The 26,631-nt window shown below is 39.2% G+C and overlaps 3 protein-coding genes across 3 annotated transcripts; all 3 read left to right on the top strand.

The window, feature by feature from the left end:
- The first annotated feature begins 525 nt into the window (after positions 1-525).
- On the top strand, positions 526-2,777 carry LOC116139401 (E3 ubiquitin-protein ligase BRE1-like 2). The gene is made up of 5 exons (XM_031425080.1): positions 526-734; positions 1,741-1,902; positions 2,007-2,094; positions 2,216-2,446; positions 2,602-2,777. Exons 1-5 carry the CDS (start codon positions 621-623, stop codon positions 2,775-2,777), a joined length of 771 nt encoding a protein of 256 aa, XP_031280940.1. The 5' UTR covers positions 526-620.
- A 3,102-nt stretch (positions 2,778-5,879) lies between these two features.
- On the top strand, positions 5,880-6,771 carry LOC116139415 (metallothiol transferase FosB-like). The gene is made up of 3 exons (XM_031425092.1): positions 5,880-6,156; positions 6,257-6,362; positions 6,461-6,771. Exons 1-3 carry the CDS (start codon positions 6,002-6,004, stop codon positions 6,707-6,709), a joined length of 510 nt encoding a protein of 169 aa, XP_031280952.1. The 5' UTR covers positions 5,880-6,001; the 3' UTR covers positions 6,710-6,771.
- A 1,291-nt stretch (positions 6,772-8,062) lies between these two features.
- LOC116139400 lies at positions 8,063-17,853 on the top strand. Its single transcript, XM_031425079.1, has 4 exons — positions 8,063-8,225; positions 11,130-11,227; positions 11,878-12,143; positions 17,670-17,853. The coding sequence occupies exons 1-4, from the start codon at positions 8,063-8,065 to the stop codon at positions 17,851-17,853; spliced, it is 711 nt and encodes a 236-aa protein (XP_031280939.1).
- Positions 17,854-26,631: the final 8,778 nt, after the last annotated feature.

The raw sequence follows: 26,631 nt of genomic DNA, 5'->3' as shown, positions 1-26,631 counted from the left end.
TGGTATTAAAAGATTACCAAAATATTTTATTACTTAACAACCAAACAAGGGAATGTCCGGAATTAAAGATAGATTACCGGAATTATCTTTCCAAAGCCCTAACTAATCACACCCTTAGTAATTGCTATTGTATTGAAAGATTATCGAAGTTTTTTATTACTTGATGACCAAACAAGGGAATGTCCGAAATCAAAGATAGATTAGCAGAATAATCTTCCTAGGTCCCTAACCAAACGCACACCGTAATAGAATTTGTGGGGTGTTGTAAGAAAAGAAAATCTTAATGGGGTATTGGGGTGTTAAAGAGAAAAAATTCTTAAAACTTTAAATGGGGTGCATTAAGAAGTGGGGTTTCCTTAGTTTGATAGTGGGAGCCCAGTAGAACTACTCTTTTACAAAAGTAATAAACTCTGGGCCGAGTGCTCTACCCAAGTCGGCCTAATTCGCTTCTTCAAAACAGCGTCGTTTAATGTAGATTGCTACGACATCGTTTTAGTCACACAAACTCACCCTCTCTCTCGCTTCTCTTCGAATCAAAACCTCTCTCCTCTCTCACGCTCTCGCAACACGCACAAACTCTCTCTTCTTCTAGGGTTTTCAGAGGCCTCTAGATGTTGTAAATGGAAAACGAAGGGCCGAAAGAGCCAGACAAGAAGAAGCCGCACTTGAATTCTCACCCTCTTTCTCCCTCCATGGCTCGCAACTCTGCCACTTCTCCTTCGAATAACAAAACCGTAATCTCTCTCTAGCTCGCTTTGTTTTATTCGTTCTTATAGTTGTTATCTGAATCGTCTCGTTTTATGATTACAATATTTGCATATTCAAAATAATTTAATTTTAGGTTTCCTTTTTTAGTTATTTTCTTTTATGAAAATTACGTTGCATTAATAGGTGTAATACGCAATATGAAACGAGAACTTAGCCGAATTTTATGTTTAACTTAGCTCGAAGAAATTAAAATAAAAGGATTACGAGGAATAGTTGTTTCTAGGGTATGCTACTGTGCTGTTATAAGTTTTATGTTCGCGTGATAGTAATTGTAAGTGAGCCTTTTATTTGTTTGACATTTCTATCTGGAGGCATTTGTTGATTGACATGGTTAATTTGTCAATTCGCGAACAAACAATCTGATTATGTGCGGATACACAACCCTGGACAGACGCATGCAGTATTCGCTAGGCTTTGGTTGTTCAGTGCAATTTAGAGTTCATAGATATGGAGGATTATTGATATTGCTCTTATAGGAATTCTTTTTCAGTAGTTTATTTGTTTGTGTTTACATTAATATAAAATTTATGAAGTTACTAGCATTTGTTGCTATATATGATTCAAAAATTTATTTGTATTTTATGTTTAATTGGAGCTCAAATAAATGATAACAAAGATAAAAAAAATTTATTTGGAATAGTTGTTTCTTGGGTTAGACTTCAGTAGTGTTATAAGTTTTAGGTTTGTGAGATAGAACTTAAGAGTGTCACTTTTTATTTGTTTGACGATTTATCCAGAGGCAATAGTTGATTAGCATGGTTAGTTTGTCAACAGAGCAAACATATAGGTTCATGAACAAACAAACTGAACTCAGTGTCAGCTAGGTTTCTGTTGTTTAGGGCATGATAGAGTTTGTAGATACGGAGAATATTGTTATTTATATTAACTCTTTTCAAGTTGCTCATTCGTATGAGTTACATTAATGTAAAACTGTAAAGGGGAGAAACTTTTAACATGATTTTAATTCTCCAGGTTGATGCGGCAGTTCTTCAGTATCAGAATCAAAAACTTGTACAGCAACTAGATGCTCAGAAGCATCAGTTGCATGATCTTGAAGCCAAAATTAAGGAATTTAAAGATAAACAAACTTCGTATGATGACATGTTAATTACAGTGAATCAACTTTGGAATCAGGTGAAGTGTCTTTTCTTTTTTGATATGTATCCTTTTTCTTGTCATTTTTACCCTCTTATGTAGTTTTGATCTAATGTGTTTAGTGCTGTCGTTTTGCTGTGTAGTTGGTTGATGATTTGATCTTGCTTGGGGTACGAGCCGGTGGAGGCCCTAATGCTTTACGAAACTTGGATTGCAAAGACCAGCCACGAGGTCTTTTAGCATTTTAGCCTTTTTGTTTACTAGATGAATAAATTAGTCTTATAATCTTATATATTGCATTAACCTTGACTTTCACATCTGATTAAGTTTACTGACTTGAGCTATACTTTAGATCCTGTTCCATCTTGTCCTCCGGAGGATATGTTTCTTGGTAGACTGCTACGAGTAAATTGCATTGAAAATACTGGTAATGAGGGGATTGCCAATTACGTTGAAGAAGCCCTTGCTCCACGTCATTCATCTACTAAGGAGTTGATGAAGTTTCTGGAAGATGTCATTGAAGCACAGAGGGTGAAAACTGAGAGTGTAGCTCAGACTTTGCAAGGAAAGCTATCTGCAGAAGGTCAGAAGATATCTTGATGTCAGGTCCAATTGTTAATTCATCATTCTTCGTATATATTTCCTATGATTAGGTTAGTCCATTTCATTGTTGATCTTCAAAGTAGTATTCAATTCGGAACTTTGAATTGATTATTGTCATACATTTGGGGTTTTCAGATGCCATTATCCAATTGTCAAAGATGGATGATATGATGAAAGAAGAGGCTAAAAATCTGCATGAGGTGATTGAAAATCTCCATTTGAAGCATAAGGAATATGCTAATTGGATTCAAACTTATATATGCAACCATTCAGTTGATCAGTCTGAGATTAAACGCGTCGCAGGTCTGTGATAAAATTCTGACTGAAGATATTTTTATTTTTCTTGCCCATGTTTTGACCTAGATGCATAACTCTCTGCAGTCATGCCAAAATGCCATGTTCTTATTTATTTATCTTTTTTTAGAAGAAACATATTAATATTGTTGATTGAAACTTGCCAAAATNCTAAGTCACATAGTCAAGTACAATAATTGGTGACAAATAAAAAAATCTAAACTATAAAAATAACTTTGTCTTGTAAAGAAATTGACAAAATATTCAAGGAGAAATCAGAAATCACATGGACATATCACATATGCAATTAATAACTCCAAATATCACATTATTGATAGCAATTTAAGTCATCAGCTTAACTAATTTTCATGTGTTCTATTTTTAAATCGGATCCCAAAATTGGTTTCACATGTTGCAGAGACTTAGATATAAACAAGGCATGTGCAAGCTTTAGTGTCTAATTATCTTTGCTTTCAATTCAACAGCGGATGCTTTCAGCTCTTAATTAATTTATTTATTAAACGATAATTAAAATATAATATTGATCGTTTTCAGTCACGAGATACTTCCATAGTTTGTAAACTCTAAACCAGACAAAAATTAATCATAGAGCAGCAAGCTTTATATAATTAGCACATTTGGTCGTCGTCAAATTTTATTATATGCCCATGAACAGAGATTACAAATGTGTTGATTTTTTATTAATCAAGTTAGCAATCAAATTAATTATTATGAATAATATGGAGTTTTGAACGTGCACACCGACAATAATGATTCAATAAAGATAGGTTGGTAAACGAATTATACAAACTTTCTCTCACTAACCAAATGTAATGGCTGATAATTGGTTTATGATGAATTGATTATATGGGGAAATTATTAGAGTAAATGTATTGTATTACTTATTTATCAAGTTAGCAATCAAATTAATTATTAGAGTAAACGACTTTTTTCCCACCCAAATAATAGTTTAATGACACTTTCTCATCCACGGATATTTGAAATACTATTTTACTACCTAAATTTATATTCTGTTTCTGATTTCGGTATCATTGCGATCCTACACCACCAATATTCTTTTCCCCGATCATCACTCACCGAAACCCTTCAAACCTTACTCTCGTCGACCTTGACAATCGCGTGATTAGGGTTTGCACAACTACTCCTCCCAACTCAAATTCTGATCAATTTCAACCACCAAAAGACTCATTGACTCCCCTCTTCAAAAACCACAACAGCTTGTACCGAGTTTGCTATTTGTTTATCGTCAGAATATAAATTTAGATAATAAAAATAGTATCTTAAAAATCTGTAAGTGAAAAAGTGTCATTAAATCATTATTTAGGTGAGAAAAAGTCGTGAACTCTTAGTTATTATAAATAATTTAGAGTTTTTGAAGTGCAAAGTGACAATAGTGATTGATCACTTATTTTATTTTTTTTATATTTGTGAAGTCAATAACTGATCCCTAATCTTTTGTTAAAAACTTTAAAATAGTACTCATTAATTGTGGTCTAAGAGAACACATAAACAAATCTTATTAATTTGCTTAATCTTGATGTGTTTAGCTGTTAAATGAAGTTTTAACGAGTTAAATCGATTTATTTAATTAGAGAAAATTTGAATAAACAACAGCTGTTTGCCATGATAATCTCAACTGCTCCATTCCTCTTTAAGCATCAGCAATAATTTTCTCAAATTATTATGGATTTTTTTTTAATAAAATATTTACCATATATATTATTACATCTATTTTGTTAGTTTCGATACTCAACTTACCATATTTAGCCAAAAATGGATGAGAAATAATTAAAGTCATGTTTAATCATAAATAATAATCCTCTGGATTAAGAACCTATTAATTAATAAAAGGTCATTTTAAGTACAAAAAAATATTATCTTTAATGTGATTGACAATATCTATATATTTATGTTTCTTAAATTTATGAAAGAAAAAGAAAATTGAAGGTATGGTTTAATAATGTAGGAATTTATCCACATATCATGTTAAAATTTCAAAATCAAAATTCCTCATTTTTTTTTTTTTTTTTTATGGTCGTATGTGTTTAAGCCAGTTTACGCACACCTTAACTAATCATTCGGAATACTGAAATTACACGAGTGATAAGAACTTCAGTGGCTATTCCTATTAACAATCGAGAAGGGACTTAAACTCAAGATCTCTTGAGTAATACATCTAAGAGTTGCTATCGAATCACTCCATCATGTTGCGGTTCATCAATCAATAATGAGTCTTACAATCCTTCATGATACAAAATATTTACATGATTATGTTAATCTGACTCGTTAATTAGACTCTACCTCACTCTAAATTATATATTCCCTTTATTTCCAATTTAATTAAATTACAAATATCATGTATCACATTATTCAATAATTTATACTCCATTATTAGATTTTGCCAACATTACTTACTCGATTTTATCAATTGGATGAGAATCAAAAGAGATCAATCAATTTTTTTTTTTTTTCTTTTTAATCTGGGTGCTCGGGTCAATATACTTACCTCAACTAATTTTTCGAGATTGTAAAACTATTGGACGAATAAAAATTTCAATAGTCGGCTCTAATTAACAACCATAAGTACTCGAACTTGAAAGATTATATTAAGTTATCCTTTTGTTCTTTTATTATTAAGAGACTTCAACTCGAAAGATCATGTTAGATTCTTATTTACTGTTTTACCATCATATTACAATAGTGATTAATCAAATTCAATGTTGTCCTAATATAATTTCTCCCAAAATTTTATCCAATTAATAAGTAGTAAAATATTTTTTATTTCCCGAAAGCTCTAGAAAGGTCTGGCCAACAACGCACTTCCCTCTCTCATCGAATTACAATTACATTGAATCATGAAATTCCGCAAAACGCAAGAGTCCAAAACTGAAAACGGTGGCGTAGCTCTGAACCAACCATTTGCTTGGAGCGGGTAGTGTGCTTTGCTGGCGCATGCAGCATAACTGAGTCAGCAAACGTGGAGTCTACGTGTCAAAGTCATCTATATCCGACACGATGCATGAACTGGAGACTGGACACGTGTCGCGCATGAACCATCCTTTTATTTCTCTATATAGTCACCCTTCTTCATCTCTCTCTCTCCATTCATTCATTCACTGCCGTGACTAAATTCACCCACTTTTTTCTTAATCTCCTCGCTCAATTTTCCCCATCTTTAAACAGAAAAAACTCTCTCTTGCTTTCCCGGGAAAAAAAAAATATGAAGGAATCCGTGGGAAACCCTTTGCATCTTAAGTCTTTGAACCATGTCTCACTCGTTTGTCGATCGGTTGAAGAGTCCATTGATTTCTACCAGAATGTTCTCGGTTTTGTCCCCATAAGGCGGCCCGGTTCTTTCGACTTTGATGGCGCATGGTGATTGATTAGTTTAATTTTTATGGATTAACATCAATTTAACACGTAATTCATTTTTCTATCTTGAAGTAATGAAAATGTCTTGTGTTTCATTTCATAGGCTGTTTGGCTACGGAATTGGGATTCATTTGTTGCAATCAGAGGATCCTGAGATTTTGCCGAAGAAAAGCGAGATTAATCCCAAGGATAATCATATCTCTTTCCAGGTTACTTTTTTTGTTTGTTTATCTTCCTTGATTAAACTATTCATAGAGTTTGATTTTGTTACGACTCTTTGACTTTTTAATAATTTTAATGAGTGCAGTGTGAGAGCATGGGAGCGGTGGAGATGAAACTGAAGGAAATGGGAATCAAGTACCTGAGATCGATGGTGCAGGAAGGAGGGATCGATGTGGAACAGATGTTTTTCCATGACCCGGATGGCTTCATGATCGAAATATGCGACTGCGATAATCTTCCGGTGATTCCGCTCGTCGGTGAGATGGCTCGCTCTTGTTCCCGGGTGAACCTCCAAATAATGCAGCCACCGCAGCTACGAGTGGTGCAGCAGTGATATATAATTATATAGAACAATCTGTCTGTTTTCTTTATTATTAATATTAATATTATTATTATTATTATGTCGTTGTTCTTTTTTTTTTTTTTTTTGTTTTTATGTTGTGTGGTTTAGGTTTTTGTAATAAGACATTTAAAGGAATGTAATCCAGCACCAAAGGGAAATGATCATTTCGTTATTTACTTGAACTGTAAATTTTAAAGAGACTTTGTGTTAAATTGTTTATGATTAATTAAAACTTGTTTAATTATGGCCGGTTTAGTATGTAAACTATGCAAATAATTCCAATTATTTGGGCAAATGGATGCATTTATGGAGTTGACAGATGGGCCAGTCACCAGAAAAATATACTTCCAAAAACAAAGTGGCTTCACAGTAAGCATGCAGTAACTGTTTTTTGTTTTTGGGTCAAAAGACTGGGAAATTATAGGGTTTGATGGAATTATATTTTTGTGCCCAAGTCAAATCAATTTAATTATCTTTGGATGATCGACTGATTTGATAAAGACTCTTGAGAGTTATTACTCAAGAAGTCTTGAGTTCAAATCCCTCCTCAATTGCTAATAGGGTAATCACTAGAACTCTTACTTGGTTGGTAGTTTCAAATTATTAAAGGATTAGTTGAAGTACGTGTAAGCTGGTTCGGATACACTAGGTTATAAAAAAAAAAAAAAAAATCCCAAACAATTTAGCTAAATTAACAAATGGATGAAGTTAAAAAATATTTTAAATATTTTAAGAAAATGTTTGCCAATATTATACCAAATATATTTTCAGAATTCAATCATATCCTATTCAAAATAAGATTTTAAAAAAGTGTACCAGAGGCAACCACTAGGAACTATAAAGATTAATGTCCTCCTAACCCGTTGTAATTTAGATTTTTAGATTTTTCTTTTAAACAGGAAAAATAAAATTTAGAGAAGTATAAAAAATCCACCTGGAAAGTGATGGGATAATAGAATATCATATTGTATTCTAGATTTTTTTTTTTTTTTTTTTTCTTTTAAGACCAATCCTTTGATTTGATTTAGGAGTGAGTACTCAGTAGTGCTCTGCTGGTGCATGCAACTCCGTTGAGTCAGCAACGTGGAGTCTACGTGTCAAAGTCATCAATATCATTATCAGACACGATGCATGAAATCACTGAAATGGACGCGTCAATGAGTCATGCACGAAACAGACTTTTGTTATTTGTTTCCATAAATCTTTCTGTCTCTTGAGTCTTAGACTGATTCAATCAGTGTCGTGACTCGTTCACCAATTTTTTCTCCCTATCTTTAGATAACAATCGATGTTTTAAAAGGGTTCAAATTTTACTTGTTGAGAGCAAGGCTTAGGATTAGGAAAATGAACGATATTGTGGAAAACCCTTTACGACTTAGGTCTCTAAACTATGTCTCATTTGTTTGTAGGTCACTTGAGAAGTCCCTCAATTTCTACCAAAATGTTCTTGGTTTTGTTCGTATAAAGAGGCCTGGTTCTTTTGACTTCACTGGGGCATGCGTGGTATATTTTATACTACTCAATTTTCTTATCTTCCTTTCATGTGAGGTGAACTGTTATTGTTTCATTATAGGCTGGATGGTCATGGAATTGCCGTAGGGGTAAGCACGAGTAGCGGGTAGAATCGGAACCGGGGGATAGAACCGGAATCGGAATTGGTACTGTGCGGGTAGGTTCCGGTTCTAGTTTTTTGGAATCGATACTATGCGGTTCCGGTTCCGGTTCTTGTGTGTGGAGGAAACGAAACTAGAACCGAAACCTGTAAAAAGGGTACCCTGTTTGGAACCTGTAGGGGGTACCTGGTTTGGAACCAATTTTTGGAACCTGTTTTGGAACTTGATTTGGAACCTGTTTGGAACCTATTTTGGAACCTGGACTACAATGAAATATTTGTAAAATGTGAATAATGGAGGGTTTCTATTATTTTACATATACAAAAATTTAAAATAGAAAAAGTTAAAATTTTAAAATAACCTAATTAAATAAGTATACGAATTCAATTATACTTATTACATATAAATTACACCATATTAAAAGCTTTAGTATATTATAATACATTAATATTAAAGTTTTGATTAATTAAGTGAATAATTGGAATTATGATCTAATTAAAAGTGTTTTACATTTTTAATGTTATTAAAAGAATTATTTTTGAATAAAATAGTATATTTGATTGAGTAATAATATATTTAGTTATTTACTTCAATTATCAAGTTCTAAGTATATCTATAATAAATTAGTAATTAATTAATTATATATGATAAATTGATAAACATTAATAAATTTACATATAGTACACATATCTACTAATCAATTATAATATACATTATAGTTAAATGATTACTTAATTAATTATTATTTATAACATACTTAATGATTTATATGTATAATTAGTTATGCATTACCTTAATTGATTTAACTTAATAATTGACATATAAGTTATAAAATTTAGTATATTACTTAATTAAATAATAAAACTTAATTAATTATAGTATTAGATTATAGATTTTATGATTTACTTAGTTAATTATAACATATTATAAAACATTAATACACACTTAATTAAATGATTACAAATTAATTAATTATAATATTCATTAAAAATTTATAGTATGATTTACTTAATAATTAATTCACTAAACATACATTATATGATTATTAATAATTATTATAACACTTACCTAATTAAATAATTACTTAATTGATTTGATATTATATTTTAAATATAGTAATTACTAATTTATTCATAAACATTAGCATAATACTTAATCAAATTATAGAATTTAATTAATTACAACATTACATTATAAATTTATAGACGATTATGTAATTAATTGTAATATTACATTAAATTAAATGATTACTTAATTAATTATATATTCTATTGTAAACAAATTAATTATAATATTATATAAGACTATAGTATATTATTTAATCATTGTAACATTTCACTATTCATATAGTCTGATTAGTGATTACATAATTAATATAACATTACATAATTAGAGATTATTTGATATTATATTAAACCTTAATTAAACATTACATATAAACAAATGATTACTTAATTAAATGATTAGAATTAATTAATTAAATATTACATTATAGTTAAATAATTACTTAATTAAATTATAACATTATACATTCATTTATTATGATACACTAATTATTATAGTATTACATAGTTAATTTTACTTAATAGTTATAATTTATAACATCACATTATAAACATTAGTAATTTACTATTATTATTTAATACATATTAATTAAATGATTAAAGTTTAATTAATTATAATATAACATTAAAGATTATAATCTGATTACTAATTCACTATAACATTACATTATAGTATGATCACATATTAATTATAACATTATATAATTAAATGATTACTAACTGAATGAGTTATGATATAATGTTTTAAACATTAGTAATTACTAATTTACTACAAATATTAGCACAATATTAATTAAATGATTAGAAATTTAATTAATTATAATTTACCTTATAAACCTCATTTAAACATAATTAAGATTACTCTATAGTAAATAATTATTCAATTAAATTATAACATTATTATATTACATTATATATGATCACCTACTTAATATAGCATTACGTAGTAAATGATTACATAATTATTATAAATTTATAACATTACTTATAAACATTAGAAATTTACTATTATTACATTTTAATTAAACGATTAAAATTTAATTAATTATAACACTACCTTATATATTTATAGAGTACTTAATCAATTATAACATTCCATTATAAACATTATATTAATTAAATGATTTGAAATTTAATTAATTATAATATTAAATATAGATTTATAGTATGATTACTTAAATCATTATCATTATATTATATTATATATAGATCATATAATTAATATAACATTACATAATTAAATGTAACTAATTGATTATGACAATATTATTATAAACATTAGTAATTACTAATTTACAAATACTTAATTAAATGATTAGAATTTTATTAATTTATAACATTACATTATAAATTTATTGGTATGATTACTTAATTAATTATTAATATTCTATTATAAACAATATTACAATACTTAATTAAATGATTAAAAATTTAATTAATTATAATATTACATTATAATTAAACCCTAAACCCAAATAGTATATTTGTTAGGAGTGTATTTGTAAACTTTTAAGGTATTTTTGTCATTTTTTAAACTAATAGGGGGGTAATTGATTTTTACAGGGTATGTTGGAAAGGAACCGAAACCTTCATTTTAGGTTCCGGTTCCTTGAATTGAAGAACCTGCACTTTGTGGTTCCGGTTCCGGTTCTTTTTTTTTGAGAACCTGCACTGTACGGTTCCGGTTCCGGTTCCGGTTCCCCAGGAAAATGGAAGGTACTCGGAACCGCTCACCCCTAGGAATTGGGATTCATTTGTTACAGTCAGATCGTCCAAAAAACATGCCTAGGAAAAAAGAGATTAATCCGAAGGATAATCATATCTCTTTCCACGTAGGGGTGGGCAAAAAAATATGGTAAAACCGGAACCGGCAGGTACCTAAGGTTTTGGTTCCAATTCCTACCCGAAACCAGCCCTTATAGGGTCGTTTTCAGTTCTAAAAAATCAGAATGGGTACTATACGATTCTAGTTTTGGTTCCACCACTACGGGAATAAAAATCAGAACTGGAACTAAGACCCCGGTACTCGGATAGGAACCGAGATTGAACTATAATTTTGTAAATTTTGGAATGTATTTGTAATTTTTGTGAATAATAGGGGCAATCATAATTTTTTTGGGTACTTGGAACCGGAACTTGAAACACAAGTTCTAGTTCCAAGCTTTTAGGAACCAGAACCAGCTGGTTCCAGTTCCAAATCCCAGGAACTGATCGATTCTGGTTTCGATTCCATGGGATTTGGGCGGATACCCGAACTCGCTCACCCCTATTTCCAGGTAATAAATTTTCAACCAGATTTTCTATTGAATGGAACAATCTTTTAAGCTTTTTAGGTAGTATCATAACCAAACGTCTAAAGTTAAAAAATGTTACGTTAGGGCCTATTTCACAAATAAAATATTGAGTCCTAGTTAACTTATAAAACTTTTAGGTGGGATAAGAATTTAACAAATGAAATGTTGCTTAATTTGTTGAATGGCAGTGTGAGTGCATGTTGTCATTGGAGAAGAAACTGAATGAACTGGGGATTAAGTACGTACGAGCAGTGGTGCAAGAAGGAGGGATTGAAGTGCACCAGTTGTTCTTCCATGATCCAGATGGGCTCATGATTGAAATGTGTGATTGTAATAATCTTCCTGTGGTTCCTCTGGTTGGAGACTGTTTAGTGGCCAAAAATCGTCCTTGGCCCAATAGGGAAATGGACAATAGCGAAGACGGACCAGGCCCAGTCCTGCAAAGGCCCACCAGGTTAGTTCTATTTTGACTGAGGTTAAAACCGGCCCAAATCACGCGCACGAGCCTCTCAAACCAGTACATTTCCTAGGTCCACGGACGAATCCAAGCCCACAGCCCTTTCATAGTATTTCCTACTCCTAATCAACCTCCATTCAAGGACGCCTCTATTCTGATCACTTTCCCACTTAGCGAATTCTCCTAAACGGGTTACCTTCCTATTTGGACACTGTAAGACAACTCACCACGACCCTATTCTTCTAGGGTTTACATCGGAGTCACATTAGGACTCCTGCTCCCACCAGGATTGGAGACCAGACGACCACTATAAAGCAAGGCCAGCCCTCTCACAAGGCACTCACATTACACCTTCACACCCAAGCCTTTACTCGAGTCGTTTATTCGCCGTAGTCACAGTCCCCGACTAGACTTCCGATATCTCTCATTCCCTAGCCCTCACTATATTGCCTTCGCCTTGCTGACTTGAGCTCGGAGTGCTATGGCAAACACCACCCTGGTGTTTCCCGTTCGCTTCACGCGTGTTTCTCTACTGTGCAGGTCAGCAGATCGCTAGTGGCCTCAACCTCCGGGATCAGACCCCCTTTTCCGTACAGGTAGATTTTTACGTCTTAGTTTGGCGCCCACCGGGGCCTCTAGCAATCATTCGGCGTGACGAACCTTGCTACGGATGGAATATTCCATGCTGACAATCCACGACGTTAACTTAGGCCTCGAGGCCAGACTGGAGCGTTTGACCGCCCTCATGCACAAAACTTAGACAAGGTGGCCGCACTGGAAGCCGAAAACACATCCATCAGTTCGAAACCAGTCGCTAAAGAGAAAATAAGTCGATTCTATGAACTCGAGTTTCTGCCCGACCAAGCACACCCCCAATCGATTCCGCACCATTTCCATCCATGCAACCCCTCTCCACACCAGAGCATCAACCCTCGGATTCTGGTAAAGGGCCGCGTCCGCTTAACGATTGGCGCTCGACTACTCCGTTCTAACTAACGGAGATAAAGATACAACAGGGCGGGCCAGTCGACCCATCCCGCCTCATGATCAAAACGATCCAACATAGAAACCCAAAGACAACCCATCTCACCATACCACTTCCCCTCTAGTCAACCCAAACACAACCCCCTCCTGCCTGGCTCACCCTCGCGGGGTGAACGCCAAACCAAACCAACTCCACTCTTGAGCCCGTCCATCCCGAAAGACCGAACGACTACCAGACAACTCCCCTGACCGTTCATATAGGGAAGAACAACAGAACAGTGACATGGGAGTCATCCAACCAGAAGGGATGAACGAAGACACATGCTACCAAGGAGCGCACAGGACTAATCTATCAGTCTACCCCGAGGGATGACCCCACGAGAACTACAGACCCGTAAGAGGGACCCGATAGTATCCCCTCCCCTTGGAACAGTTACTGCCAAGAGACTGCCGACGTTGAGGCAGTAATGAGGCGTACCCATAGAATGCCGACTCCCACCAGAAGAGCAGACCGAATTGTTACGCATTCACCTTTTGCGGACGAGATCGCCCTGCTGACATGCCCCAACCATATGACGGTAACCAACTACCCGACGACCACATAGCCTCGTACAGACGGATGTTCACTGTTTCCATACCCCAACCGCTTAGAGAAGCCTGCATGTGCAAAAGTTTCGGTTCTATTTTGTCCGCCCCGGCTCCAATGGTACACACCTCCCGAAGGTCCATCGATTCATTCGCTAAGCTTCTGACACCTTTGTGGAACAGTTTCGCCAGAGCAAAAGCTAGAGAGTTGTCGGCCGACTTGTACCGAGTATACCAACGAAGGGGGGAACCATAAGAGAGTAGTTAGCAGATTCAACAAAGAGAAATCTCTATTCCTCTTGTAACCCCGAACTGCTGTGGACGCTTTCAGAAAAGCGCCCTCCCAGATGAGAACATACAAAGAGCTACAAGCTGGGCTGCACTACATGGAAGACGCTCTGGCCCGAGCGTGATCCAGATAAGGTTGGGGGAGAATGAGATGAACCGAGCCGCCCATTCCAGATACAACCAAGGCGGAACGACAGGAGCCAGAGCCTACCGGTAGAACACCGCTACCAACCCCCCGCACGAAGAATGCAGACCAGAAGACCATACGACCAGCCAACTGAGAAGTAATAACAGGAATTTGGATCGACCAGTTCAAAATACCAGAATACAGTCTCACTCGAACCAACCCAGGTGTGAAATAATGAAAGGAATGGGATCTGCGGTCAAGTGGCCTGGTAAGCTCAATCCCAGGCAAGAGAGACACAACCAAGTGGTGGAGTTCCACAACGATCATGGGCAAAACACCGAGACTGCATCGCCTTCGGCTCGAGGTTGCCGCACCTTCTGAGAGAGACATCTCCGTGATCTACTCACTGACAAGGAAGAACACCATTAGCCAGAAAAGCTCCAAACAACATCGCCCCCGCCCCCCCCGCGAGAACCCACACCGAGGGATTCTGCTCGCTATCTCCGGAGATCAGAATCAGTAGGGTAGTTACTCATCAGCGAAACGGCATGCTAGAACTAACCATCATGAAGTCCAGTCCATCCACCCGTCTCGAGGTCATACCCCATCAGGTAATTCAGTTTGAGGATGACGAACCAACACCCTAGCCGCTCCTCACCACGACGCTTTAGTCCTCCCCTGCAAATAGCCAACATCCTAGTGAAAGAGTGTTCGTAGATGGGTTCGTCAGCAAATATTCTATTCCTCGAACGGTCAAGCAATGGGACTGGAAGAAGAAATACAATAGCGACCGACACTCTAGTTGGATCAGTTCGGAGCAGAAATCACTTGGGGATATCATCCTTCTATCTATGCCGCGGAGTAAACACACAGTCTTCCTGGTGATCGACTGCCCATCCCCTTAACGCATTTTAGCCGCCCCTGGATCCATGACATGGCGGCAGTCCCATCTGCTTCCACCAAGATCAGATTTCCACCAGTGGGGAGTACGGGAGATCAAGGGTGACCCTAAAGCTCCAGACTGCTACAAAAACGCCTTCAAAGGCAGGAAACTCTTCATAGCAATTACAGTCTCGTCCAACCCCTCGAGCAAGCCCGACCAACCGACCATGGAGGAGTGGATAAGTGCAATCCATCGATGACCCGAGAGAAAGACACACATAGGCTCCCGTCTCCCCGAGAAAGAGAAGCTGTAATAGTTTTCTAAAACGGAACGAAGATGTTTCGCTGGTCCCATGCCGACATGACCGGAATCAATCCAGACGCAATGGTCCCCCAGCTCAAGGCATCCGGATCACCCGCCAGTCAAGCAGAAGAGGAGGAAATTCGACCTGAACGGAACCAGATCATCAATGAGAGATCGAAAAACTCCTAACAACGCATGATCAGAGAGGTCCACCTCCCGAATGGCTGGCAAACGTCGTAGTCGTAAAGAAAAGAACGGAAGTGGAGTCTGCATCGACTTCACTAACTTGAACAAACCTGCCCCAAGGACTTTCCCCTCCCACTATCGAATGATGGTAGACGGACCGCAAGGCACGAACTCCTCAGTTTCATGAGCTTTCTCATATACAATCAGATTCTGATGCATGCAGACGACCAGAGAAGACAGCTTCATCACAGGAGGGAACCTTGTTACAAAGTAATGCCGTTTGGACTGAAAAACCCGGCCCACCTACCAACGCCTGGTCAACAAATGTTCTCTGACCACTTAGGGAAACCATGGAAGTTTACATCGATGACAGCTCTCGTCAAATCCCTATTGCCGAACAACACCTCGACCACCTTAGCGCCATTCGCCATCTCCAATACAACATGAAACTGAACCCAGAAAGTGCTCATTCGCGTCTCATCAGGTAAATTCTTAGGCTATATGGTTACTCAGGAGGAATAGAAGCAAACCCCGACCCAATCAGAGCGGTCCTAGCATACCTCACCCCGACTTGCTCGAGATGTCCAACGTCTTGCAGGACGAGTGCCGCCCTGAGCCGTTCATCTCCAGGTCCGCTGACAAGTCCACCCCTCTTCTTCCACGCCCTCAAAAAATCCAACAAGTTGATTGGACCCCCTCATGAAGAAGCCCTACAACACTGAGAGGTATTTGACTACCCCCCCCCCGCTGCTGTCCAAACCCATGACGGGAAAGCTTACACTTACCTAGCGGTCTCAGAGACGGCCATATCAGCGTGCTAGTTCGGAAGAAGAAACAAGCAGTCACCGTCTACTACGCATTAGCAAGTCGCTCCTCGACGCAGAAACTCGATACAACCCATTGGAAAAGCTTGCCCTTGCCCTCATCCATGCATCCAGGAAGCTCAGACCGTATTCCGTGCCATCCTAAGTTGTATGTACACCTCATTCCCGCTCAGAAATATTGCACAAACCAGAGTATCAGGCCGACCACAATGGACAGTAGAACTTAGCGAGTACAACGTATCATACCAACCACGCCACCGCCGTCAAGTCCCAGGCACTAAGATTTATTCCGCTTCACACCAAGCAAACCACCCAGGCCGAAAAATTACTATGCATGAACGGCACCACCTTCAAAGTGGACTCTCTAGTACGATCGAGTAATGTCATGGAAGCGACTCGGAATAGTACTGATCACCAGAGGGAGACGTCATCCACGCAGTCCGCTTGGGTTCAAGTGCACGAATAACGAGGCCGAATAGAAGCCCTCCTAGCGGACTTACCTTGGCCAGAGAAATTGGCGCAAGAGACTAAATGAAGTCGACTTCCCAACCGTGGTCAATCACTACAAGGTACGTACCAAGCACTGGACTCAAAAATGACATCCTATCTAAGCATGGTCAAAGAGTTGCAGGCCGAATTCGAAGAGTTCTCGATAGTACAGTCCCCGATTAAGAACAACCATCGACGCCCTCGCCGCCTTGGCTCAGCACTCTCATGTCCTCTCAGTCATCCATCCCCCTCCTATTCATGCAGTGGCCACAACTGAAAGAACCGCCACCACACAGTCTCCTATAGAACATGGGCATGCTCAGCCGACTGTTGGATGACCCCGATTGAAGTACCTGGAAGACGACGAGCTCCCGCTGGCAAGAACGAACACGCCGATTGAAAGCAAAAGCCGCCAAGTCCACCCTACATGAGGGTCAACTCTCAGAAAGTCGTTCTCAGGCCCCTACCTCAAATGCATAAGCCTAGAAGCCCAAAGTGTTCTAGCCGAACTCCATGAAGGCGAATGCGGCAACCATGAGGGGGCGTATTCTTGCTCACCGGGTGTCACCGCGGTTACTACTCGGCCGACATCGCACCACTCGATCGCTACGCAAAGAGATGCGACAGTGTCAGGTTTGCTCACGTCTCACACCTCCCACCGAAACACTCCATTCCATCTACAACCGTGGCCATTCATGAAGTGGGAATGGACATCGTGGGAAAGCTACCTACTGAACCGGGGCAACAGTCTTCATGTTGGCAGTGACAACTACTTCACCAAGTGGATCGAGCCGAAGCCTTCGCCCAAGTCAGAGACCGAGAAGTCAAAGCTTTATCTGGAAAATGATCTGCAGGTTCGGAATACCAAAGAAAATTGTCACCGATAATGGGTCCCAGTTCATTAGTTCAGCTTCAGGGATTTCTGTGACATTGGGGAATAAAGTTAAGCTTCTCAACACCCCGCACCCCCAGTCTAACGGCCAGGCCGGTCGTAAACAAAACAATCATGACACTGAAAAAGCGATTACAGAAAGCTAAGGGCGCTGGGCGGACAGCTACCGGAGTCCTCGGTCATACCGAACCACGGCTCGATCATCAATGGGAAACACCTTCTCCCTGACATATGGTTCAGAAGCAGTCATTCCGCCGAAATATTTCCGTCCACCAGCTCCGTGGCGGGAGAAATCAAATACCAAACCTTTGCCAGAACCTAGACACTGGACGAGCTACGGAACAGCAGCAGCCCGCAACGCAGTCTACCAGCAACAGCCGCCGACATTATAACCGCAGCGTGAGGATCCGCACTTGAGATAGCGATTGGGTCCTCTGAAGGTTTTCCAAAACACCAAGGAGATTAACTTTGCAAACTCGACCCACCTGGGAAGGCCCCTACAAGATAATCAAAGAAGCAGAAGGCCCTACAAACTCCAGACCCCCGAGGGCAAAACATCAACAACATTTGGAATGCCGTTCACCTCAAACGTTACTACTCGTAGGTGAACCCCGTCCTGTGGGAATTTTGTTTTTTTTCATTTTTTCTTGTTAAAAAAAGGATGATGTGGCCATCCACCTCCTCTTAGACAGTCGCCTCAGGCCAGATATTCTATGAAGTATATTCCATAATTCCCATCTTCGAATCAGTTACTTACCCTTCAAATCGCCATGCCTATTACGTAAACACCTTCAAATCGGCCATGCCCGATGTACGTACGAACAACCTTCATCGCCATGCCGATTACGTACGACACTTCAAATCGTCCCTGCCCGATATACACAAACACCTTCAATCGGCCATGCCCGATAACGTACGACACCTTCAATCGCCATCCCGTGAACGTACGGACCACTTCAATCGGCCCTGCCCGATAACGTAACACCTTCAAATCGGCATGCCCTATGTACGATGACACCTTCAAATCGGCCATGCCCTATGTACGTCGACACCTCAGTCGGCATGCGAATACGGACACCCTCAGTGACGATGAATTCTCCACCTCGAATCCACCCGCTCGACTCTCAGAAACACCTTAGATCGGCCTGCCCGATCCAAAACTTGGCACCTTGGGCCGGCCCCATCCAACCCAGAAACTGAATAAGATGCACCCACTCATCACGGGGACTACCACTCGGTCAACCCGACGAAAAGATGTCCTAACCGTTGCACACCAACCAGCCCCATAAGGCCTACTGCCTTAGCCATCAGCCACGTAAAGTAACATGCACAAAAAGGAAAAACAAAAGAACAGTCATTCATCCAAGGACAACATAAGACACAACAGTCAAAAGTAATATAATGAGCGCATCCGCCCAGTTCAGAATACAAAAAACGGCACAGACGCCAGACAAAGGGCATCGCAGGCCCTAAAACAAAAAAAAAAGGGGAGAGGCACTAAGCTCCTCGGACCGAGTCTCATCCCCATCAATCAGTCCCCACGCAAGCACCACTAGTGCTCGCCCCGACCAGTGTCGCTCACTCCAACACCCCGCTAGCTCAGCGCCTGCTCCTCTGCCCGTCCCACAACTCGTATGACAGAATATCTTATCCGGATCCCAATGAAGGTCCGCCCTTCTTTAAACTCAAGCATAGCTCGCCTCGGGCCTTAATGATGGCGTCATCAGCATAAGATGCACTGCTCCCTAGGGACTCACCTCCGGGTCCTCTCGCTAACTCGCGCCGTACTCTCGACCTCGCCTCACTATCCCAGGCGCGCTGACTCGACTCTCCTGTTCCTTCCGGGATGCTGCCTCCTTCTGGCCGAACCAGCGTTGGCCTTGGAATCCTGTATCCTTTCTCCTGCGCCAGACAACCTCCTTAATGGAGACTGCTAGTGAGTACTGTACAACAAAACTGACAATGAGACACAGTCAAACAAGAAAAATAAAAGTACTCCATACCTGAACGCGCGGATACACCCCAATCACGACAGCACCGCACCCATCTGTTCAAGCGCGCCTCGTCCGCTGGAACAAAAAAGTCAGCTTACTCATAGATGTAGCGTCAGAGTAAGTCGACGCAGTAGCCGTAGTAATGTAATAGTCCCGCCTCCTCATCCACAACCAGCCTGGGACGACCCGACTCGCCGAAGGCTGCTGACTCGTGCTGCCGACTGGGCGGTGCCAATACATCTCAACCCTCAATCCCTACCAACGACTCCCTCTTCCTTTTCTCTCGACGCCTGCGATGGATTCGCTCGCGCTTGGACAGTCAATTCTTCATCAGACTTGCAAGTGCAACTCTCTCAACGTTAGTGGGTTCAGCCGGATCACACAAAATGATATGGTTGCAGTATCGACTCAGGAGCACATCCCAAGTCTGCTTCAGCGGGGAGGGAGTACCTCTCTGAATGCCTCTACTCCGGCCCAAAGAATACTGCTCCTCAGATTAGACTCTGCAGCACCACTCGCCAATCCTCTGCTCCAAGGGATGGCAACACCCTCTGGTAGCTACGTCCAAACCGTCCCGCTCTGCCCAGCCGATTGAAATCCGCTCTCAAACAAAAAACACAATCAGATTTAGTAATCAAAAGTACGAAAGAAACGACAAGTTCTCACCAGTGGCCGCCAGCCGTCGGGTCTCGCCCTGCCCTTCTCCGAAAACGCCTGACCCTTCAAGAAAAAGTAACGGTCTTTCCAGTTTTTATCACTAGACCGCAGGTTGTCACAGAGGAGACCGGTCGTGCCTCAAGTTTAGCAATATCGGCCCTTCTCCTTATGTCTCTTTTCAGAAGTAAGTACAACAGCTCTGCAACCGAACACAATTTGATGCCGAACACACAGATCCTCCAAGGCCATCAACAGCTCCAGGCGCGGCATAAGTTGGGAAGGGCGAATATGAAGTGATTCAGCACCTCCCAGACAGGAGGCACAGGCAACCTCACCCATCTGAAACCTTTCTCTACATGACACCAACCTTGCTTCCCAATCAACCCGCTCGTACGACCGCGGGTCCAGACTTATACAGAACGGGGATATGATAAGGTACGGATACGCCACACGTCACTTCCCTTCAGCACGGGCGATAATCCCTGGTCAGAATCCCACTGCCCTGCTGCTCGGCTCTTCCTCAAGCTACTACCGATGAAAGGGACTGCAGCCCCTCCGGAGTCTTCCCCACTCCACCATACCCCGACCACTCGGCCCACTCCACTCGACCCTGGAGCAGCAACACTAACTGCGGTCGGCACGCCGACCGGAACGCTCCCTTCAGGCATCATCACCATAGTCGGGCCCGCTCATACTCGTCCCCACATCACCACCTCTCGACCCGACTCCGAGGACATATCGTCAGAATAGCGATGACTCGCCGTCTGAACCGACCGACCCGTTTTTTGGAGACAACAACTCAAAATGTAACCCCTACCAGTTGCCCCTTCAACACCGACCGACACCCGCGAAAATCAATCTTCAATCTTAGTCGCCCCGCCTAACTGACCGAATGAAGAGACGCTACTACCCGACCTGTCTGATAACTAGGTCAACCTACCCTTGGTCGACCCCTCCGACCGACCGACCTTTAAACCTTCAGTACAGTAGTTTGCTCGCCCCAGGCAACCGACTCACCTCCAAGTCCAACCAAGTCACCTGCTAACCTCGCTCACTCCCACGAACCTGAAAACCCCCGCTCACCCTGGATGACCGATCCAGTAGTCCACACCACACGACCACTCACCACTCGGTCAGACGTACCGACCGACCCAAACAACGCCTAAGTCGACTTTGTCTTCCAGGCCCAATCCAAAAAACCCAGAAAATATTCGAAACTGCCGGATTCTTCCCCAATACCCACCGGAAAATTCAAACCTACATCTATTCTCCAAAATCTTAACACCAAAACACTCGAAAATCCAGTTTAAACCCGCTCAAAAACTCAAAACACCTTTATCCTACCTCCCAAAAATTTCAACAAAAGTGAAATCTACATACAGAACAGCAAAACGACCTGAAAAGAAGAAATTACCTTGGATGATTGGAGAAAAAACCACCTTCGCTAAAGAACCTGGGACAGAAACGCAGAAAAAAAGGGGGAGAGATTTTTTGGATGAAAACGCAAAACCAACGTGAATGGAAGATGAACAGTCTGCTCCCCAATTTTGTAAAGAAAAATGCAGACATGTGGCAGGCTGTGATTGGCCAGTTGTCAGGAGTCTCTTCGTTTTCCCGCTCTCGAAACGATGAATCAATCACCACCATACACGTGGCAGCGATCCTGACCACCTGGGAAACCGTGGACCTATACGGATTCCTCATCTCGGTCGCCCGACCCCCTGGCTGACTCAGCTTGAACATCCAGAAGTATGTTCGGCACGCGTCCAACATTCGCCCCAACAGTATACTAGGCCATTCGATCCGTCCCACCGACAAAGCTTCTCAGGTCAGGAGCCTTCCCAGGCATCTCTCACTCAGCCATCCCGGAAGGCCCGGTCGATCGACGTATGAGCTTGGGGTAGCCCGGGTTAAACTCTTCAGAAGGCTATCAAGCCTCGTCCATTCGTCCGTCCGAGGCGAACGAGTGGTCAACATGTTCTGTCACCCCACCTACCTTGTCGTCCCAACAGCCCGACCGAATGGAGCTCCTTGGTGAACTTCCTAAACTTCGCCCGATTCAGCAGGACGAATAATTGCCCCTTGCGCGGTTTCCTTGATAATCGCGCTGATGTACCGAGCGACCTTACCTAGCTTTCTGCTCTTCGGCTCGTCGAACCGATCAGGCACACTGCGTGGTGGCGTGCTCTTGTTCAGGAATGGATACCGACCAAGATCCAATCAAATCACTTGCGGCGGTCAGCTCTCTCCAATGATCGCTCGTCCATGAGGAAAGAACGAGCTCGCCTTGAGCGCAACCTATTCTCTGACTTGAGATACTCTCAACTCAGAGAGTGGGGGACAAACTGTTAGGGCCAAAAATCGTCCTTGGCCCAAATAGGGAAATGGGACCATTAGCAAAGACGGACCAGGCCCAGTCCTGCAAAGGCCCAAGCCAGGTTAGTTCTATTTTGACATAAGGTATAAACCGGCCCAAATCACGCGGGCACGAGCCTCTCAAACCTAGTCCATTTCCTAGGTCCACGGACGAATCCAGAGCCCACAGCCCTTTCATAGTATTTTCCTACTCCTAATCAACCTCCTATTCAAGGACGCCTTCCTATTCTTGATCACTTTCCCACTTAGCGAATTCTCCTAAACAGGGTTACCTTCCTATTTGGACACTGGTAAGACAACTCACCACGACCCTAATTCTTCTAGGGTTTACATCGGAGTCACATTAGGACTCCTGCTCCCACCAGGATTGGGAGACCAGACGACCACTATATAAGCATAGGCCAGCCCTCTCACAATGGACATCGACATTACACCTTCACACCCGAGACCCTTTACTCGAGAGTTTCACTTATTCGCCGTAGTCACAGTCCCCGACTAGACTTCCGGTAATCTCTTATTCCCTAGCCCTCACTATATTAGCCTTTCAGCCTTGCTGACTTGAGCGTCGGAGTGCTTACGGCAAACACCACCCTGGTGTTTCCCGTTCGCTTCACGCGTGTGTTTCTCTACTTGTGCAGGTACAGCAGATCGCTAGTGGCCTCAACCTCCCGGGATCAGACCCCTCTTTCTGTACAGGTAGATTTTTACGTCTACAAACTTGATGATATAGAATAACCCAAATGTGAAATATAATGATTTTAACAGAAGTACTTATCCCTATCCCTATCCCTATCAATATTAAGAGCCTCTCATTTTTTTGTTTTTTTTTTTTAATAATGTGTTACATGACCATACGCAAAATTAATGAATAGCTTTCTATCCATAATAGCTTGGAAAATCATGGATGCATAGTAGTACTGTACAAAATTAGGTGAACATATGAAATTGAGACATAAATTTATATGCAGAGGGAATGTTTTGGTGCCTTTTTTTAAGTTTGACATAAATTAAAAGCACTTCTTCATAGTCAACCCAAGATTCCTGAATATTTTAATTCTTTGATACATCATTCACTCCATCACACCACAAGGGATGGTTTATGCAAGTAGAATTTTTAAAGAATAGTTTATTAGAGTAGAGTTTATGAAAATATTTGTTGGTTACCAAAATGTAGAACTATAAGATAACTTTTTCTAGTATTAATTTATCAAAAAAGGTTTTAGAATATAAGAATAGATTAAATCAAAATTTATAAAATGAAACAGTAGTATTTTTGAATTTTTAGCACTTTAAATAAGCTAAAAAGGAGCTTACTTTGAGCTTCTCCCATAAACTATAAAATTGCTTATTTAAAATTATATAAACACTTTTAAAATATAACCAAATATCTTAAATATTTAAAAGTGTATATAACTTTAAATAAGCTTTTTTGACCGGTAAATAAATTCAAAGGTTGTTAGCCCTTTTTATAAATAAACATTCCTTCTTATAGGTGAAATAGTAATGAGGACCATTGTTTTAAAACCCGACCTGTTGTGAGACTCGATAAGGTGATCGGGTCATGAGTTGACCGATTCAACTGGTTGGACCGGTGATGTCAGCAATAATTTTATTTTTAAAAAAATATAAATTAATCCCTAAAATTTTAGTTTATTACAAAAACACCCCTAAAATTTTTTATTAGTCCCTAAAATTTTTATTTATTTAAAAAATGTCCCAAAAAATTACCAATTAATCCCTAAACGTTTGACATATCTCCAAAATGCCACTAGAAAATTATAAATTAGTCCCTATAAATTTGAAATATTACAAAAACCCCTAAAACTTGAATCGAACGAGAGAAGCTGCTGAGTCCCGATCGGACGGACCAGGTTTTAAAACAAAGTGGGGACTTGAAGAGTTCAAATTGTGTTTTGAAAGTGGGATGTGTAATGAGATGAAAAGTTGGACCGTCCATTGTGGGCCGGCTTGGGCCCATTTAGTTTGGTTATTGGACCAAAGGCCAAGTTGGGCTTTAGATTGAATCATGTCCAAAGTCAAATTAGCTTCAATCTATGAACCAAAAAAAGAGTAAATTTGGGTTTAATTATAAATTTTAATTACTAAAAAAAATTACAGAAATGAAAAATACATGTATTGATATATCTATTCCATAATTAATAGTAAAATTTATCTCATAAATTCTACTTATTATTTTATATAATCTCAAATTATGAAGGACCAATTTTGGTTTTATTCAATTTTTCTTCATAATTTTTTATTTAATTCAAAATACAATTTTTACAAAGAGTGGTTCTATTGTCCCACTTTTTAATTTATTTTTATAACTACAAATTTATCCTTAAATTAAATTACTAAATTTATATTTAATTTCTTCTTCTTTACGAAACACTCTTTACACCCTCTTATTTATATATAAAACCTAATCATTTATATTTCATATTCAACTCTGCTTTGATAGATTTAAAACAATTTTGATAATTAAAAGAGCGTATTTAGATCGAGAAAGAAGTTTTCTAGGAGATATATTGGGTTTTTAATTGTATAAAATTATAAGTTTGTAATTGCTTCTTAAGTTTTCCTTTTTATTAAGTTGTGTCCTTAATTTTTATTCATCAATGACAAAAATATATTTCATTTTTTAAACTTATGTTTGCAATATACTTTTTTATAATGCTACAATTTTTTACTTGATTTCTATAATGTGGGTAAATTATTTTTTTAGTTAAGTTCTAGTGAATCTCAAATTAAATGCTTGAAATTCTGTCTCAAGAAGAAAAAAATTGAAGGAAAACAGCATGAGTAAAATTATAAAGTAGTTATTTTTTTTTTTTAAATAAATTGGATAAATGACATTAAGGTAGTGTTTGGTTTCAGGAATGTTTTATTAATGAAAAAATAAGATTACCTTGAAGATAGATTATCTTAAAAGAGTAAGAGGAATGTTATGTTATATACATTTGGTTAAATTGGTGGGTATAAATAATTAATATATTTGTTTGGTGGAACGAAAGAATTGTGGGAGAGCCTTCTACTAAATTATCATTCTTTATAAATAGTATTATTATTATGTAGATTATTTAACCCCCTTACATTTAAAAATTTAGCTAAAACACCGCAATCATAATAAAAGTTTAAAATTTAACAAAATGCCCCCAACCATCGGTTACCACCGCCAGCCGCCACTGACATTCATCGGAATGATGCACGAATAGTTGGATATGGCTGGATGTGTGCCGATTTGGCCATTTCCGGCCAGATCGACATGCGACCAACCAGATTCGGCCTATCATGCGCTGTTCAGGTGATTGTTGGCGGCGGTTGGCGGTGGCGACCAATAGTCATCTTAGGTGGTTGGGGTGTTTTGGATAGTATTCATGCAATAAATTTTCAAAATAAGGGTATTATTATCCAAAAAATTAATTATTTAGGGGTAAAATGGTAACATGTATTGTGGGGTATTTTTGTCCAAAAACTTAATTTATGAGATTACAAAAGTCATTTCGCACAGTTGGACTAATTATTATTTGATAGACATATGAGGGTAGGGGTGTTCAAAAAAACGCAAAAACTGAACCAAATCGAATTTTCAATTAGCCGAAAAACCGATTCAATTTCGGTTCAAAGAAATTAAAAAACCATATTTTCGATTTGGTTACCGGTTTGGGAGAAAATGGAAACCGGTTAACCGAAACCAGTTTTATTAATCGGTTTACTATAAATAATTAAATATATTAAATTAAAAAAAAAAAACCTAAACCGAAATCCCCTTTTCGTTTTCAGCTTTCATTTTCAGTTTTCAGTCTTTATTCTCTCTGGTCTCCACTCTCCAGTCTCCACCGTCCACCCACAACCCACATTACACTATTACAGCCACAGAGCACTGCCGCAGCAACT

This window comes from Pistacia vera, unplaced genomic scaffold (assembly GCF_008641045.1).
Source record: "Pistacia vera cultivar Batoury unplaced genomic scaffold, PisVer_v2 Contig350, whole genome shotgun sequence".
Taxonomy (NCBI): domain Eukaryota; kingdom Viridiplantae; phylum Streptophyta; class Magnoliopsida; order Sapindales; family Anacardiaceae; genus Pistacia; species Pistacia vera.
Note: the sequence above shows the minus strand (reverse complement) of the source record. Positions and strands in the feature narration are given on the sequence as shown.

What these genes read in the sequence shown, in the direction of transcription:
- LOC116139400 (XM_031425079.1), top strand. Translation starts at nt 8,063, where the DNA reads ATGAACGATATTGTGGAAAACCCTTTACGACTTAGGTCTCTAAACTAT. An exon ending in CACTGGGGCATGCGTGGTAT is followed by an intron (nt 8,226 to 11,129) that starts ATTTTATACTAC and finishes GGAACCGCTCAC; the next exon opens with CCCTAGGAATTGGGATTCAT. An exon ending in ATAATCATATCTCTTTCCAC is followed by an intron (nt 11,228 to 11,877) that starts GTAGGGGTGGGC and finishes GTTGAATGGCAG; the next exon opens with TGTGAGTGCATGTTGTCATT.
- LOC116139415 (XM_031425092.1), top strand. Translation starts at nt 6,002, where the DNA reads ATGAAGGAATCCGTGGGAAACCCTTTGCATCTTAAGTCTTTGAACCAT. An exon ending in TTCGACTTTGATGGCGCATG is followed by an intron (nt 6,157 to 6,256) that starts GTGATTGATTAG and finishes TTCATTTCATAG; the next exon opens with GCTGTTTGGCTACGGAATTG. An exon ending in ATAATCATATCTCTTTCCAG is followed by an intron (nt 6,363 to 6,460) that starts GTTACTTTTTTT and finishes TAATGAGTGCAG; the next exon opens with TGTGAGAGCATGGGAGCGGT.
- LOC116139401 (XM_031425080.1), top strand. Translation starts at nt 621, where the DNA reads ATGGAAAACGAAGGGCCGAAAGAGCCAGACAAGAAGAAGCCGCACTTG. An exon ending in CTCCTTCGAATAACAAAACC is followed by an intron (nt 735 to 1,740) that starts GTAATCTCTCTC and finishes TTAATTCTCCAG; the next exon opens with GTTGATGCGGCAGTTCTTCA. An exon ending in TGAATCAACTTTGGAATCAG is followed by an intron (nt 1,903 to 2,006) that starts GTGAAGTGTCTT and finishes TTTGCTGTGTAG; the next exon opens with TTGGTTGATGATTTGATCTT.